This window comes from Pteropus medius, unplaced genomic scaffold (genome assembly GCF_902729225.1).
Source record: "Pteropus medius unplaced genomic scaffold, Ma_sr-lr_union100, whole genome shotgun sequence".
Lineage (NCBI taxonomy): Eukaryota > Metazoa > Chordata > Mammalia > Chiroptera > Pteropodidae > Pteropus > Pteropus medius.
Genome location: NW_024346150.1, coordinates 1576126 through 1592917, shown reverse-complemented (window position 1 = coordinate 1592917; position 16792 = coordinate 1576126). Strand labels below are relative to the sequence as shown.

Below are 16792 nucleotides of genomic sequence, written 5' to 3'. Positions count from 1 at the left end.
GGAAGTCACGGCAGAGGCGGAGGTGATTCTGCTTCCGTTTCTGGTTTTGCTCCAGTGTTTGGATATTCTTCGCGGCCGCCCAAGATGAACCGATTCTTCGGGAAAGCGAAACCCAAGGCTCCGCCGCCCAGCCTGACTGACTGCATTGGCACGGTGGGCGCATGACCTCTGAATTGGCTCGGGGCCTCTGACACCCCCCGACCCCACCCACTTCTGGCTCCCGGCTCCTACTCCTCCACCCCATTTTCGATCCCGGACCCATAACACCTCGGCTCTCTCCACTCTGCCTTACTTCCTGTTACCAAGTCATTCCTGACGCCACAAACCAGGGATCCCGTAACTTATCACTGCCTCTCCCTTCTTGCACCCAACCCCTTCCGATGCCCACTGCCGCGTCCATTTGTTTTCCTTATCTCTTCACCTCAAAACAGCCATAGGCCCATACATTCTTCCCACCTTGTCCAGCCCGACCCCTCTTTCATCCCTCGTCCCTCTCTTACATCAGGACCCTCAGCTTGATATCCTAGGTCAACAAAATCTGTACTCCAATCCTGGATCTCAGTAACAAAATTCAAAACCCTGGTCCCACACATTAAGCCACCACCCTCTATCTAGGGAACAGCGTTAGATCTAGAGCCCTAGCCACGGTCCACTGGGCACTAGCTCATTTCACACACCTGGTTGAGCCCCCAGCCTGACTAGTCTCTGATTCTAGGGAATTGACAACTCAGCCGAGTGATTCTCAAATTATTTATCTGCCCAAATGCGCTTGAGGAAGACCCTGGAATATCAGAATCTAGGGGGTTGAGTATAGTTTATAAAAGTAACTGCCCCCCTCCCTCTCCCCCGCCAGTGTTTCTGACTGGGAATCCCATCCCTTTTGGGAACCACAGTTTTCCACCCTTCACTGTATGATCTTTATTTCTCTTTTCTTCCTCCTATTCCTCTCCTGCCCTTTCTCATGTAAGTATATTACAGTAACTACCATTGCCTTTGATTTCCCTCAAGGTGGACAGCAGGGCAGAATCCATTGACAAGAAGATTTCTCGACTGGATGCTGAGCTAGTGAAGTATAAGGATCAGATCAAGAAGATGAGAGAGGGTCCTGCAAAGGTAAGGTAGGCAATAGCTGCTGTGACAGCCTAACTTGAGTACCTAGGGCATGGTGAGAGATACAGAAGACATGCTCACAGTCTGGTAAGGAGAAAATCTATGTGAGGGTGTATCTTTTAGGGAGGAGAGTTTGCAGCCAGATACGAGAGGGAGGCTGGGGTTTGACCTGGTGAAAAGAGGATACTGATCACATGTTGAGAGCATGTACGTGGGAATTAGCATATTCTACTGAGAAGATGGCAATATAGAGAGAAGGGATGGGCCATGCTCAAGAATAATGAGTTGCCGGGCTGGTCATGTTAGGTAGGTATAATAAACTGATTAAGGAGTGGTATGCTGAGAAACAAGTGCCAAACTAGGTATCTGGAGACCAGTGTTCTATTAATAACACTGTCACTGCCTATTAGCTGTGGCCTTGATAAAGTCATTTAATTTCTTATATTCCTCTTCTGTTAGGTAGAAGCATAGAGTACTGTGTTTAAGTGCATGGACTGTGGATATAGAACTACCTTCTTTGCTTCCATCTCCATAACTTATTAACCATTGGAGCTCAGGCAAGTTACTTAGCATCTCTGAACCTCAGTTTTCCATCTGGAAAATGAGGACAGTATCTATAGTGTGAATATTAAATGAGGTAATTTATGTGACCTACATAGCACTGTGTTTAGTACATAGAAGCATTCAGTAAATGTTAGGTATTATTGTCCCTGGAGTAATATCTGCTTTTCCTTCTTTATTGGAGGAGACAAATAAAATGATTTATGGAACAGTATAGAAAGGGAAGTGACAAGAGGCTTTGCGCAGCCATCTTGGTTGATGGCATGGAATGAAGTGACCAGAGGCAGGAAAGCTCATCTAGACTTGAGATGAAAGCCTAAACCATGGTGGTAGTCATGAGAATGACATGAATCAATTTGAAAATGAGTTTTGAAAATCAGTAAGAAGATGACTGTGCATAAAGAGACAACAGAGAAGAAAGGTAACGTTGATATAAAGGTTCTCAACCTAGAGAGGTAAGATATCGGTGGGGTCATTGTTAGTAATCTCCAAGGAGAGAGTAGATTGAGGAGTTTGCACATTTTGAGTTTGTGTGGATAACAGGATGTCCAAGTTGGGAATCTCCTAAGGCAACTGGATATACAAAAATCAGCACTATTGGGGTTGGGGGTGGAGCTAATATGTACTAGGGAAAAGGAATGCAGTTCATACTCTGAGATGTGGGATACAAAGATGAGCTGAAACTTAAAGACTGTGCTTGGGAGGTGAAGAACAATCCAGGAGCCACTGCGTCTCCTACTTTTAGAAAGAGAGTAAGTAGTTACCTTTGTCTGAGGATATGAGAGATTTCTTTTACTTTATGTTTTCTGCTTTTCATTTAAAAATCTGTTTTTCTCCCCAGAATATGGTCAAGCAGAAAGCCTTGCGAGTTTTAAAGCAAAAACGGATGTAAGTTATAGGCACAATCTCCTTTCTTCCACAGTTTTGGCCAAAAGTAAAATGGTCTTCCATTCCTTAAGGTTTTCATACCATTTTAGAAGTGTTCTTGATTTAATTACAAATTTCATTTAAATATATAGTTAGCTGCGTTTTTCTCCCCCAGTGTGTACAGCAATATCTGTTGCAGCACCATCTATCTAAATAGAACTTTTTGCTGTAATAGAAGTGTTCTGTATCTATTCTGACCAGTTCAGTAGCTATTAGCCACAGGTGGCTATTGAGCACTTGAAATGTTACATGTGACTAGGAATAGAAAGTTTTAATTTTATTTCATTTTAACAATTTAAGTTTAAGAAACTATATGTGGCTAGTGACTTCTGTATAAGACTGCTTAGATGTATAGGGTTTGGTTCTTCATTCATTCATTCATTCATTTATTTAATTATAGTGTGACTTTTAAATTTTTGTTTGTCTATAAAATTAGGACTCTTGAATATTTGTTTCCTCCCAACAGAAGATGAGTCTTTAATTTGTTTTAGGTGACTATATCCCAGTGTTTGAACAGAAGCCAAATAGTATCTTTAGTGCTTATCCTTATAGGCTGTCCAGCTGTTGAGACCCTCTGCAGGGTTGTAGAGCTCAGATGTACTCAATAAGGAACCAGAAAGATTGTTGATGTCTCTATTTTTATTTATAAAATGACTTTCTATAAGAAATCAGATACAATCTTACTCCTTTTACATTAAACAAAATCTGTAAAAAGAAAATTGTAATATTTAGAGTGGCGAGATTATGGTAAAATTGTTACCTCCTTAATCAGCATTGCAAGTGTTCAGTAACTTTTTTTTAAATACATGTTCTACAATGATACATGTTCATCTTAAAAACTTGGAATATACATAAACATGAATAGAAGAAAATTGCTACTGTCAGAAACAACCAGCTTTAAAATGCTAATTTCTTACAGTTTATTTTCTTTGCTTGTGTATATATAGTATATGTGCATATAACTTTTTAAAAGAAAGCAAATGGCACGTATATAGGTATCCTTTTCCACCTCACATTATATCATGAGCATTACTTTGTCTTTTTAAATATCCTTTGGCAACTTTATACTTTTTTATATTTCACTTCCATTCGTTTGTACCATGAATTGACCATTTTTCTCCTGGTTGGATAGATGGTTTGCAGATATTGTATAAAGACTATAGTGACATAAGGTTTTGAGGTAGTATTACACTTTGATATAAAACTTTATTTTAAAAAAAACATTTTGAATTCCAGGCATTATATTAGGTCAGAGGGGTTACCTAATTATGGATAAAGATTAATAAAATGTAATACCTGTCCTCAAGGAGTTCAGTCTACTGGAAAAACAACTTCACTTTATATATGAAGAACCTTTAAAATAGTCTTACACTTTGCTCCAGAATTCCACTTCTGGGAATTTAACATAGGAAATAATGCAAAACATTATAAAGATATATATTAAGACTTTGTAGCAACATAAAAAAACAGCAAATGCCATAATATTAGAGTAAAAATAGTGTTATAACTAAAATATATACAAAAGAAAAAGACCGAAGGGAAAGGTGGTATTCGTGTCAGAGTTATTAAATTGTTTTTGCCAGGTTTTCTGGATTTAATTTTCTAAAGTTTTTTTTTTTTCTTTAAGAGAATTCTCATTTAGTGTTAGAGATACTTTCTTCCTGAGGATTTCTATTTGGCTCACATTTGCCATTCTCAATTCACTCTAAAAAAGGTATGAGCAGCAGCGGGACAACCTTGCCCAACAGTCATTTAACATGGAACAAGCCAATTACACCATCCAGTCATTGAAGGACACCAAGACCACGGTACTTCCATAGCACCTTTTCTCTTGATTTTATTTTATTTTTGTATTTTTGTGCTCTTTTCCCATGGTTTTTAAAAGATAGTTTCACCAGCATACTTCTTAAGACAGTCATGTTTCTCTTACCCTTTTTTAGGTCGATGCTATGAAAGTGGGAGTGAAGGAAATGAAGAAAGCATACAAGCAAGTGAAAATCGACCAGATTGAGGTGAGACATATCTGGTTTCTACAAGAATATGTCCAAGTTTCTGAAAGAATCTAGATGAATGTGTGATAGGAAGGGTACAGAAAAGGGATTAAATATTGAGCCTGCCTATTACTAATAGAGTAACTATGGGAAAGAATACCAAATGTCTCATTTTCTTTGTTGTTAATGCTAGGATCCTAATACCACATGTGATTATTACGAGGATTGAAATAAATGAACTGGTGTTATCTACATGCACAATGCGTGGCCCATAATAAGCACCCAAGAAATAAGCCCCCAGTTTCCTATTTAACTCAATGATTTTGAGTCTTTTTCCTCAGTCATATGTAAAGTAGTAATGTTGCTGCCATCTCCCAGGATTGTCGTGAGCGTTAAATGAGGATATATATGTAAAGTGCTTAACACAGTTCCTGGTGTAGAGTTGATTCCCTTTTCTAGTAACTTTAGATTTTTAATAATAATGCCTTAAGGTCCTTAAAATTAGTATTTCTTTTGAGATTCTGTTTTGGCTGGGTAATAAGTCCTAAGAGCTTGGCTCCTCTTACTTCTATTAGGTGAACAGCCCAGATGGCAAGGAGGGGTAGCAGAGGGAGGAAGTGGTGACTGGCCAGAGAACAGAGGCTTCTTTTCTGTATAAGTGACCTTTACTTCTACGTCCTGAGTAGAACGTCTCTATGAGGGCAGGGACTTTTTTTCGCAGTTGTATCTCCAGTGCCTCAAATGATACCTGGCCATAGTAGGTGCTTAGAAAGTATTTGATGGTTGGAGAACAAATGAATGAGAGACTATTAAAGGAGATAATGCAGTTCTGCCCAGTTCAAGAAGTATTTTTTGATTAAGTACTTAACTATTACCTGGCATTTTACTGTCTGTGCAAAGGTCTTTCCCAAGAGTGAAGAATAACAGCATTCCTTTGTCTTGCTTTTTTTGAGCACTCCTCTATACCTGTGGCCATCTGTCTAATCTTCCACCTGTTTTGGCATAGGAGGGGTTAAGCTTAGTAATATCTTCTAGGAGATTTACTGAGAAAAATGTTCTGCATGTGCTTGTCTTATTTGATAATATATAATGAAATTGAATTTTATGCTTTTAGAATTCCTTGTGTTTTGATAAGAGGTATTTAATAAAATAGAAACTATGGTCTTTCTGGGTTGGGTTTTTTTTTTCTTCTGTCTCCATCTTTCACCGGTGGTTGTCTGTCCCTGCCTGATTATCCTTTTCTTGTCCCCAAATTGATATGCCTGCATTGACAGGTGGAGAGCTTCCTTCTTTCTGACTTTATTGGTGTGTATATGTATGTCTTTAGTTGGGTTATTTTGACTTTCATTAATTTTCATAAAATAGTAGTAAAACACTTTATTGTTTCATAGCTCTAATTTTTAAATTTTGCCTGTGTGTGTATGTAGCTCTGTTTCTGTCTTTTGTCTTTCAGTTTCTGCACATCAAGTCTAGTGCCTGTACTTGTTTATATTGTTTTTATTTGTTTATCCAGTACTGAATCTACCAATTCTTTGTATGATTTTTTTTTCTGTGTCTATCCTAGTCCATTGCTAGGAAGTCTATTCATAGATGATTTGGAAGAATATCTTGTCTTGATGTTTAATAGCATAGTATAAGGCTTGACTTGATTAATTTATGTTATTTTGACTCTCAATTATTGTTTCAGCCAGTGCCACTCTGTGTAGCAGAATGTTACATATGTATAATGTGGTATTTTGGCACTTGGAAATTCAAAAAGGCAGAGCATTGTCTTTTTAAAAAAAAAAAGGTTTTTTTATTTCACTTTCTACCCTTTATTTGCGGGGAGGGGGAGCGGAGAAATGCAGATCGGGAGCCAGGAAGGAGTTTTCAAATATTTTACATTGATCTGAAGGATAAGTGATGCTGATTCGGACCTTCTGCAGGACACTACCCTGTTATATGGAATTTTCAATATGCAGAGAGTATGATGTCTGCACATTCTTAACACGATAGAAGATATGTAGTATTAAATGCTTAGTGTTTGACATATCTATTATTGCCATAAATCCTTACATAACCCTATGAGGTCTGACTAGTAATATTCTCATTTTACAGATGAAATTAAGGCTTAGAGACATTACTTCTTATATAATGACAAAATTTTGTTTGGATATGTCTGACTCCAGAGTTTGCTCTCCAAACCATTCTACTGACTGCCCTTTATTGTGTTATACCAGATTGGTTTTACATTCTTTCTGGCCTTGTAGTCTCCCAGTTAAACACAAGATCATTTACAGATGATGTATGCCCTCGATCAATTTTTTTCACCAGCCTGGTATCAGATATCAAGACTATCCTGATACCATTTCTGTTTCCCCAACCATGGTCGGCCCATTACAACTTTTTATACCACCCAACTGTTTCCACTACTGCCTCCTTTCCCTATACAGTGTAGTCAGTCTCCTGTAATTAGAAAAATATCAATAGCATAAATATTATTTAATGTTTCAGGTAAACTTTCTGTAATGACAGAGCTGGTGGCCATCTATTCTTGCAATAGAACTTTGGATTTCCATGAGGCACCTTAAATTCAAATCTGAGATCACCAATTCTGTTCCAGTTTATTTTTAAGTTTACATTTTTACCACCAAAAATAGGAAAAGGATTATGTGGATCAGTGGCATTCACAGTTATTGTTAGGAGAAATCTTCAAACTTGTGATTTTTAAATAATTCTTTAAGTTTATACTTTTAATTAGAAGAGACATTCAGGAACTACTCGAACCTGTCCTTTAGAGAAGTATCTGCTTAGCTATTGACTAAAATCAGTCACTAGTCAAGGACTGGGGTAAAAGAGTCCAGGGAACTAACAGTTGTTGAGAACTGGTTTTATGATTGGCATTTTCTGTACATCATTTTTTTAAAAATTACTCCTTTCTAAGATTCAGAGGAGAGAGCAGAGGCAGAGGGTAGCAAGAGAAAAATAGTAAGAAATGAATAAAAACTCTGTCATGTATTTCTATAGGATTTGCAAGACCAGCTAGAGGATATGATGGAAGATGCAAACGAAATCCAAGAAGCACTGAGTCGTAGTTATGGCACCCCAGAGTTAGATGAAGATGACCTAGAAGCAGGTAAGTTATGGAGAAAGCAGTGCATACATAGCTTTAGAGTCTGAAAGGAGCAACTGCCTGGGACCTTTTCCCAAATGCTAGAAAAAATTCCTGTGAGGATTCCTTCGGAGATAGTTTATGGTACAGTCTCTGGGCAGAGAGCTTGTGAAGCAACCACATCAGACTTGCATACTCCACCAACAACTCTGGGATGGACAAGCTCCAAAGGAGGGTCCACACAATGACTTCTGCTGACCCAGTGCCTAGTATCTAAACACTGCCTTTTCCTGCCATTTCCTTTTGATATTGTTCTTCCTGTGTTGCTACTTGGACTCCTCTCCCTCAGAACAGCAAAGCAGATCAAGAAACAGTAGTTGGTAGATACTTAATATGCATCTATTATATGCCAGGTACTGTGTTAGATGTTGGGGATTCAGCATTAGACAAAACAGATATAACCCCTGCATTCATGAAGTTTCTCGAGAAGGGGTAAGAAAGTGCTGCTTCTTTCAAGTAATTACAGGAACCCAAATGGTTGGAGAAGTATGGAGTACCATGGAGCACATAGCTGGGAAATCTAACATATTTAGGAGTAAGGGACAGGCATGGGACCTGAAGGACAAGTAGGAATTAGCAGGAAAAAATAGGAGGGATTATTAGGTGGCCTCTAGGAGAGGAGTTTAGAAGCTATTGCTGTAATCTATTTAAGAGATGTTGGTGTCTGAGACTAAGGTTATGGTAGCATAAACAAGTGAACAAATTGAAGAAATTTTAGGAAGTTGAATGGACAAGGCTTTATAATTGCTTAGATGTGGAGGGAGAGGGAGAGCGAGAGATCAAGGATGTCTGTCAATTTTTAACATGAGTAACTAGGTAGATGGCAGAACCCTCCCACACTGGCTTTTCTGTCACATGATACCACTGTCACATTATTGCTGCTGCCTCTCCTTCCTCCTTCTCATAATCTTTTCACCTAGAACCTTTTTTCCCCTCATTCATTCTTTATTTTCTTATTTTTCATCTAGAGTTTCCAATGATGAGTCTCTGTTTGCATTGTCATTCCTTCTGGTCACTTTTGACACACTTTACCATAGACTTATTTTTAAAGCCTAATTTCATGTAATGGTCACTCAGAATGCAAAAATCTCCAGCCTGCTTTCACTGCTTTCTTTCAAGTTCGTCAGTAAATGAGAATCTTTTTACATTTGATATTATTGGGATTTTCTACTTTCAATTGGCCAATTGATAACTGTAGAGTCTTCTCGTGAAGACTAGGACCTTATAAACCTGTAGGTAATGGTCATTTTATTTTATTTTGATTTTGGTTTTTCATAAATTTTACCACGCAAGTTCCCTCTATAATGCTCATCTTTTATTTTGAAAATAGAAAATAATCCTTTTTCTTTGTTTTTAAAGTTCGTCTTATAAATGATTGGACTTTCTTAACATGAACTGCTAGTTTTCTCGGTTACATTTTTTTTGAAATGTTGACTCTTTCAATTTCAGAGTTGGATGCACTGGGTGATGAGCTTCTAGCTGATGAAGACAGTTCTTACTTGGATGAAGCAGCATCTGCACCTGCAATTCCAGAAGGTGTACCCACTGACACAAAGAATAAGGTGAAAGTTTTCTCTGTTTATATTTTTTATGCAAGTTGTCAAGGTTTTATGCTTGATCACCAATCTGGGAATCTAAAAGGTACTTTTAAATTAGCATAAGGAAAGACCATCTCACTCATTATTTTGGGAACCTTTCCTGCATTGGATTACGGACAAGCTGCGTAGTGTCACGGAAACCCAGGAATGGCTTTATACAATAACAGTTTGAGTAATATATGTAATTACCCTTGTGTGAGCTTGCACTGTCTATAGGTTTTAGACATTTCCTGGAAAAGCATCAGCAATACATGCATAAACCGTGCAAAGCAGCAGTATAAAAGAAAGTTCTATGCTCCAGACACACTGGTTAATTATAAGGTGGATGTTTTTAAAGTAGGGATTAATAATTTAAGTATAAAACTTAAGTAGAAGGATTCTAATTCAACAAAGTAAAAGAATCAGGAAACCTGGGTTTAAGTCTCTGCCACTCACTGAGACGGCAGATCACTTATCTGTTTTGAACTTTTCTGTTCTTTGCATCTGTATAATACAAATAGGATCTCACATAATTGTTATGTAAATCAAATTAGATCTTGTATGTAAAAGGGCTTTGCAAACTTGAAGCCCTATCCAAAACTGCATAGTTGTCATTATTATAAATAGATAAAATTTTGCTGCTTATGAAAGCCTGTTTACTCCATCTTAGTTCCTAGTGTAGTATGTCATTTTTTGTTGCCACTGTACATTTACAGCCCTGCTGTTTGCCTTACCTCCCAACATGCAGATTGAGTGTGCACAATATAGTTGACAGAATCCTTGAGTTGGAGCCAGTCTCAGGTCTGCCTTTATTCGCTATATGACTTTGAGCAAATTAGAAATTCATGTCTTCTCTCTGAACCTCATCAGTGTTTTCCCACCTGTAAAAATGCGGGCAGCAAAAAGTGGGGACTGCGTAATTTCTCAGGTCCCTGATAGCTGATTTCTGTGACTGTGTATTATCTCTTACTATACCCCTCCTGTCTGCCCTGAGCCTGAGGTTGTCTTACCTTTCTCTACTGCCTACCCCACCCCGCCTCCACATCTCTGGCCACTTCAAGGTTCCAGGTGCATAGATTGCTTTTTCTCAGCACACCCAAAATAATTTTTATTAATGCTACCATAGGCTACCTTTTTAATTCCCTGAAGCATCTATGTTATTTCCACTTCTAGAAGGTCACAGATTCCTGAGTTAAATGTCCTTTTGGGATATGATTTCTTAACTGATAGTGGTATCGTTGCCTATAAGTCTGTAGGACAGTGTGCTATGGATGTGACTGCCTGTCCTGGGGTACTGCTCTTTCAAAGACTTGGGTGGCGATAAAGGTAATTGTTCACCTTAGGGATCAGAATGAAAATGGGAAATTGGAGGCAAGGACTAACTCCTCAGCCTTTCTTCCTGGACCCTCCAGCCCCCTTTTCCTCTTTCTAGATTTACACTTAAGTTTCTTTTTCTTTCTGACTCTTCCTTTACTTTGCAAAGGTTCACCCCTTTTGATCCCTTCCAGTTCTTTTCCAGGTTCATCATTTCCATCTTTACCTTTCATAAAAAAGCTCATTTCTCATCTTCTGAGTTGAATTTTGGTTTTTATTGATTAAACACTTAGAGATGAGTTTTACCTGCTAAATATTTGTGATCTTTTTGCGTGTGTGTGAATTGAAAAATAGTGGCACTAAACATTGCTCCCTTTTTACAGGATGGAGTCCTGGTGGATGAATTTGGATTGCCACAGATCCCTGCTTCATAGACTTGCATCATTCAAGTACATCGTGTAAAATAAACACATATTCTGGGACTAGGAAATTTATCTTTCCAAATTCACCATAATATATTAAGATTTCTTTCCTTTCTTTGAAGGAAAAGTTAATTACATTTCTCTTTTTTTTTCCGTTAATAGACATCGTTTGGGGGATGCTCTCTTCGTACTAAATTTTTATTTTTTTTCTCTTACGAAAGACTAACTTACTTAAAAGTATCAGTGGGTATGTATGATTTCATTCCTTAATAATTTGAGATAAAACCAAGGAAATGGGACTCTTTAGATTTTATGATAGTATAACTCCAGAATCTCAAATTGATCTGATAAATTTATACAGCAAAGATGAGATTACTGGGACTGTTCATATTATAATTCAAAACCATTTTTTATTGTGGTATTATTGGTTGGTTAAAGTGATGGCCTTTTTTGATGAGTCTTGTTGTGTCTTGTGAGTAAATAATTACTATTGTCCAATATTGGAATGGAATTATCACTATGTTGTGAGTGGATGTTCTGATTCTATGGTTCTCTCAGTATTATAGCCTGGCTTGTAATCAATAATGAATATTTCTTGATATTTAATGTATAGGACATTTATTTATACTCAATAAATATTTTTCAAAAGGTTATAATTTTAATAATATCACTTCAGCCTAAAACCTCCACTACAGAACTCTAATTTGCCTGGTAGCATTGTGGTATAGAGGAAAGAGCAAGGGACAGTCTAGGCTTGGGCCCCAGGTCTGCCATTTTAATAACTACTAAGTAGCTACTCATTTTTCTAAATTCTATTTCCTTATTAGTGAAATCGTGCTTACCTCACAAGGCTGTTGTGAGGAATAATAGAGATACTTGTCACGAGTACTTTGTTAACTGCAACATACTATTCTCTTATGAGGGATTGTTACCAATAAAAAAACAGGGGCTTCATTCTTTTCTTAGGAGATGCCTGGAGTGCTACAGCAAGTCCAAATTCCTGTCTGATTTCAGGGTCTTTAATGATTCATCTGCCCTTCCTCACTTAACCTCTTACCAACAACATTGCTGGGTACCTCACAATGCTACATGCACCAGTCTTGCATGTGTCAGCAGATCAATCTAATAAACAATTATTGAACACCCACTCTGTAGAGTCTCTATACCAGCCCAGAGGATACCGAGAACAGTCATAGTTTCTCTTTTCAAAACTTCACTGTCTAGTTATAGGCGGGGATGATAGACATATGTAACCCTTTTCTACCTCAACTAACCTCACCCTCCCAAGAAGCCTTCCAGTGGGAACGAACATTGTACTGTTCACCATTACCTTCTTGAAACCTTCCGTGGCCTTCCTACAAGTTCTCACTCAGCCCTTTAAGTATTTCTTCCATTATAGTTACAGTCTTGAACGTCTTCTCACCCTTCATACTCTCCCTGAGATATCTTGCACTCATGACTTTAACTATAACCTGTGCACTGGCCACATAAGAAACGTCTAAACCTGTAGAGAATTTTAATGAGTTTATTTAAGCCGAACGATGACAATTGCCAGAAAGCAAAATCTCAATGGATTAAGAAAATGCTCCAGAGAATGGCTGTTTTACAGCTTATTTTATACATTAGAATCAAAGGAGGAGGTGTAAGGAAGGTTATATGAAATCCATTGGTGGTAGATGAGGAGGGTGGGGAAAAGCAAAGTAGAGAAATATGTGGGATTGGAAAAAGTAAAATGGAGGGACACATACTTCTTTTACATTGGTGGGTACAGGAGAGTTAATAGCATTTACAGCGCATAGAAATGGTATGCAGGGGACAAGATAACCATGAGAGATTTTGTGGTCTTTGTGCTCAGGTGGGTTGGCTTGTCCCCTGAGGGGTTGGGGAAAAGGGATTACTTTGACATTCCAAGGGTATGTTATTTAAGATGCAAGAAGACAATAGGCTTACTCAAGGTAAATACTGATCTTTATCAAGAAAGCTACAGGCCCAGGCTATGGCTACCTGCCATGACCTGCTTTTAGTTAGGAATTTTTATTTTCAGACCATCCTATGTAGTTACTTTCTGTTTCTGAGTTTGTAGAGCCCGCCATTTAGGCTTCCCCTGAATAAACGCCATTCAGGTTTAGTATGTGGCCCCTTTTTAGTCCACAGCTCTAATGATTCAAAATGACTCGCTAGCCTAGACCTCTTATGATTTTCAATTCTGGGCATTCCCTATTATTTTTATTTTTATTTATTTTTATTTTAGTTTTTATTTTTTTACACCTACAGCACCTGGTATTCCTAAGTGGTCTCCTATCCAAGTACTAATCAGGCCCAGCCCTGCTTAGCTTCTGAGATCAGACAAGATCGGGCACGTTCAAGGTGGCATGGCCATAGACTGGGCATTCCCAATTAAATGTTCCACCGTTACCTAAGATCTAACATCTAAATTAACCTTATTATCTTGGGGTTCACTGTCAGCAAACATTCCTGTTTAATTTTTTATCTTGCTAGTATTATCAATGACCCATATATTGCCAATTTTAATGGGTGATAGTCCTCCAGCTAGACCTCTTTCATGCATTGGATATCAGTGAGCAATCATTCTACCAAAATTGCTCCTCTCTTGGCTTTTGTTAGAATATTCTCTGGTTCTCCTATTCTTCTAACTATTCCCTGTAAGACTCTTTTGAAATCCTCATCTCTCCAACCTTATAATGTTACTGTTCCTCAGGTTTGTAGCCTTATACACCATATTTCTTTCTCTGCTCACTTATATTTGGTGATCTCAGCTGTTCTCATAGCTTTAACTACTGACTTGTAGATCTATACTTTTATACTTGATCTTGTCCCTGAGTATCAGAATCCTAGTTACTATCCAGGTGTTTGCCTAACAATTGTTTGGATATTCCAGAGCCTACAAACATTTCACATTCAAATGGCCAAGACAACCATCACCTTTCCCCTCAGACCAAAATTTCCTGTTTTCCCTTTCTCTACATTTAGTTTCACCCTACACGTTCAATTAGTCCTTAAACTCTGCTTTTAACCCCTTAATGCTTCTCAAATCTAACCCCTCCTCTCCCTTCCTCTCTCATCTCTCCTTGGCCTAGACATCCCTCACATAGTTTTTTGGAATAAATGACTTGCTTCCTCTTTTTGCATAGTTTCACTTCCTTGAGTCCATTGATCACAAACAGCAATACTTACCTTTCTAAAATACAAATCTGACCATGTCATTCCCTTACTTAAAAGTCTTTCATGATGCCTTGACAACTCCAACAGGTAATAAAAAGCTGCCTATGACTTGGCTCCTGCCTCTTAATAATGGTTTATTGCTTAGTCTTTCCAGAACAGCATTCTCTTTCTTTTAGAGAACAGCCTCCCCCATTCTAACCATGTGATTATTGGAAAAATATCAATTATAGTCGTTCTACCCTTACTCTTTCAAACTATGGGAATGGGCTTGTGACCAAGCCATGAACATTGACATTTATCCCTGAAATTTTCTAAGTGGAAACTAGAGAAATGCCTTTTTTTTTTTTTTTTTACTTTCTGTCAATACGAAAACCCTGAGATTCTGAGGCCAGAAAGGAGCCAAGATGAGAGGCAGAATGAAAGAATCCCTATGGCACTGAGCCCTGACTTTGGATCCTTGAGATTCCCACAGTGCTCCAAGTCTCTGTCACTCTTCAATTCTGTGAGCTGTGTGTGAATTCCACCAATAAACTCTCTTTTCTGCTTAAGCTTGTGGGAGTTAGGTTCTTGTCACTTGCCAGTAAGAATCCTGAAAATTTTATCTGCAGCTTCTCTCCATGTCACATCCCATTTTTCAATTTTATGCTCTAATAATTACTTCTAGTTCCTTCAAATCCACCATACAGTCATGATTCCCTGCCGCTGCTCATACAGTTTCCCTTCCTTGGAGTTTAACAGCTTTGCCATTGTGCTGATTCTTTGCTGTCCGGGGAAAAGACCAAGAGCCAGGCTCTGCTTTGTGTCGATCCTGGTGAAATTAAAGAAAGTGGAGAGGATGTGTCATGTGGTAGAGAGCCCCAGGCACTACATAACCTCTGATGATAACTCCTGTAGTTTCTACTAGACAGTGTCTCTGGTCAGTAGCTCATCTGTTAACCATTAAAAAGAAGCAGAATTGAGTGCAGATAGTCTCCTTAGGTTGTAATCTATCAATGCTAGGAGTTTAGCAAAAGGTGGAGGAGATCGTAATGATCCAGTTGAGAGTAGAAATTTGGCACTCTATCTCTGTTATCCATATCCCTTAGCTTTCCTTGTATAGTTTTTTATAGTTACATCTAGAGAAGTGTGTATGTGTGTGTGTGTGTTTGTGCACGCACACACATGCGTGTTATTGTTGCCTGGCACTTACCCATTTATTTTTATATAATTGATTAGGATACAGTGTGGGTACTTGGATTTTTAAAAGCTCTCCAGGTAGTTATTATATGTAGCCAGTTAAAAGCCCTTTCCCTAAGGTACCAAAAACCCTTTCTGTAAGGTACCTGATAAGGCTGAACCTGTTTTCATGGACAATCAATCTGGGCTGTCACCATCAATATCTGCAATGAAGAGACATGCAATGATTGTCCCAAGGCAGAGTTTCATCCAGAGAATGATTTGGAAAGTATTCCCTCCTTTTTTTGGTGGGGGGGGAAGAGTTTGCGAAGGATTGCTGTCAATTTTTTTAGTGTTTGGTAGAATTCACTGGTAAAGCCATCTGGGCCTGGGCTTTGTGGAAAGCCTTTTTTATTTTTTATTTTAAACTACTAATTCAATCTCTTTACTTGTTATAGGTTTATTCAGATGTTCTATTTATTCTTGAGTCCATTTTGGTAGTTTGTGTATTTCTAGGAATTTGTCCATTTCATGTAAAAGATCTAATTTGTTAGCATACAGTATAAGCCTTTTTATTTCTGTAAGATAGGTAGTAATGTCCCTTCCTTCATTCTTAATTTTAGTAATTTGAGTTTTCTCTTTTTTTTCTTAGTCAGTTTAGCTAAAACTTGGTAAATTTTCCAATGGGGAGGGGATGTCTGACTTTGGTGTTCAAAACAGAACTGTATCTTTGCATTTAAAATTCAGTAATATAATGTGAATAAATGACCTAATTTTTTTAAAAGCAAATTTTGTTGTTTTTGTTTACTGAACCAACTTTGTTGTTTTTTCTCTATTGTTTTTCTGTTTTTTAATTTCATTAATTTCTGCTCTAATTTTTATTATTTCTTTCCTTTTGGTTCAGTTTGTTTTTCTTTCTCTGGTAGAAGGTTAGGCTGTTGATTTGAGATTTATCTTTTTTTATTAATAAATTTTATTTTTTAGAATAGTTTTAGGTTCACAACAGAATTGAGTATAAAATACAGTTTTCATATACGTCCTATCCCCAAAGATGCACAACCTCCCTGACTATAGACCTTCCGTACCAGAGTAGTACATTGTTATAATCCATTGACACATTATCACCAAATGTCTAGAGTTTACTTTTGGCTCTGTACATTCTATGGGTTTTGACAGTATATCTACCATTGTCGTATGACATAGAATAGTTTTATTGCCCTGAAAATCTATGCTCTGCTTATTCATCCCTCTCTTACCCCTAAGCCCTGTCAACCACTGATCTTTTTACTGTTTCCATAGTTTTGCCTTTTCCAGAAAGTCATATAGTTGGAATCATACAGTATGTAGCTTTTCCAGATTGGCTTCTTTCACTTAGTAATAGGCATTTAAGTTTCTTCCATA

At 37.8% G+C, this 16792-nt stretch overlaps 1 protein-coding gene and 1 pseudogene across 1 annotated transcript; one reads left to right on the top strand and one right to left on the bottom strand.

Annotated features, from left to right (window-relative positions):
* Positions 1-6: 6 nt before the first annotated feature.
* CHMP5 (charged multivesicular body protein 5) lies at positions 7-11941 on the top strand. The gene is made up of 8 exons (XM_039875573.1): positions 7-153; positions 1009-1113; positions 2513-2559; positions 4313-4406; positions 4539-4610; positions 7596-7704; positions 9190-9302; positions 11015-11941. The coding sequence occupies exons 1-8, from the start codon at positions 85-87 to the stop codon at positions 11063-11065; spliced, it is 660 nt and encodes a 219-aa protein (XP_039731507.1). The 5' UTR covers positions 7-84; the 3' UTR covers positions 11066-11941.
* A 1377-nt stretch (positions 11942-13318) lies between these two features.
* On the bottom strand, positions 13319-13437 carry LOC120613032 (uncharacterized; annotated as a pseudogene).
* Between the last annotated feature and the right edge of the window lie 3355 nt (positions 13438-16792).

Excerpts from the sequence above, each read along its gene's own strand:
- CHMP5 (XM_039875573.1), top strand. The coding sequence starts at position 85 with ATGAACCGATTCTTCGGGAAAGCGAAACCCAAGGCTCCGCCGCCCAGC. Across the intron at positions 1,114-2,512 it reads TGAGAGAGGGTCCTGCAAAG|AATATGGTCAAGCAGAAAGC; the intron begins GTAAGGTAGGCA and ends TTTTCTCCCCAG. Across the intron at positions 7,705-9,189 it reads TGAAGATGACCTAGAAGCAG|AGTTGGATGCACTGGGTGAT; the intron begins GTAAGTTATGGA and ends TTTCAATTTCAG.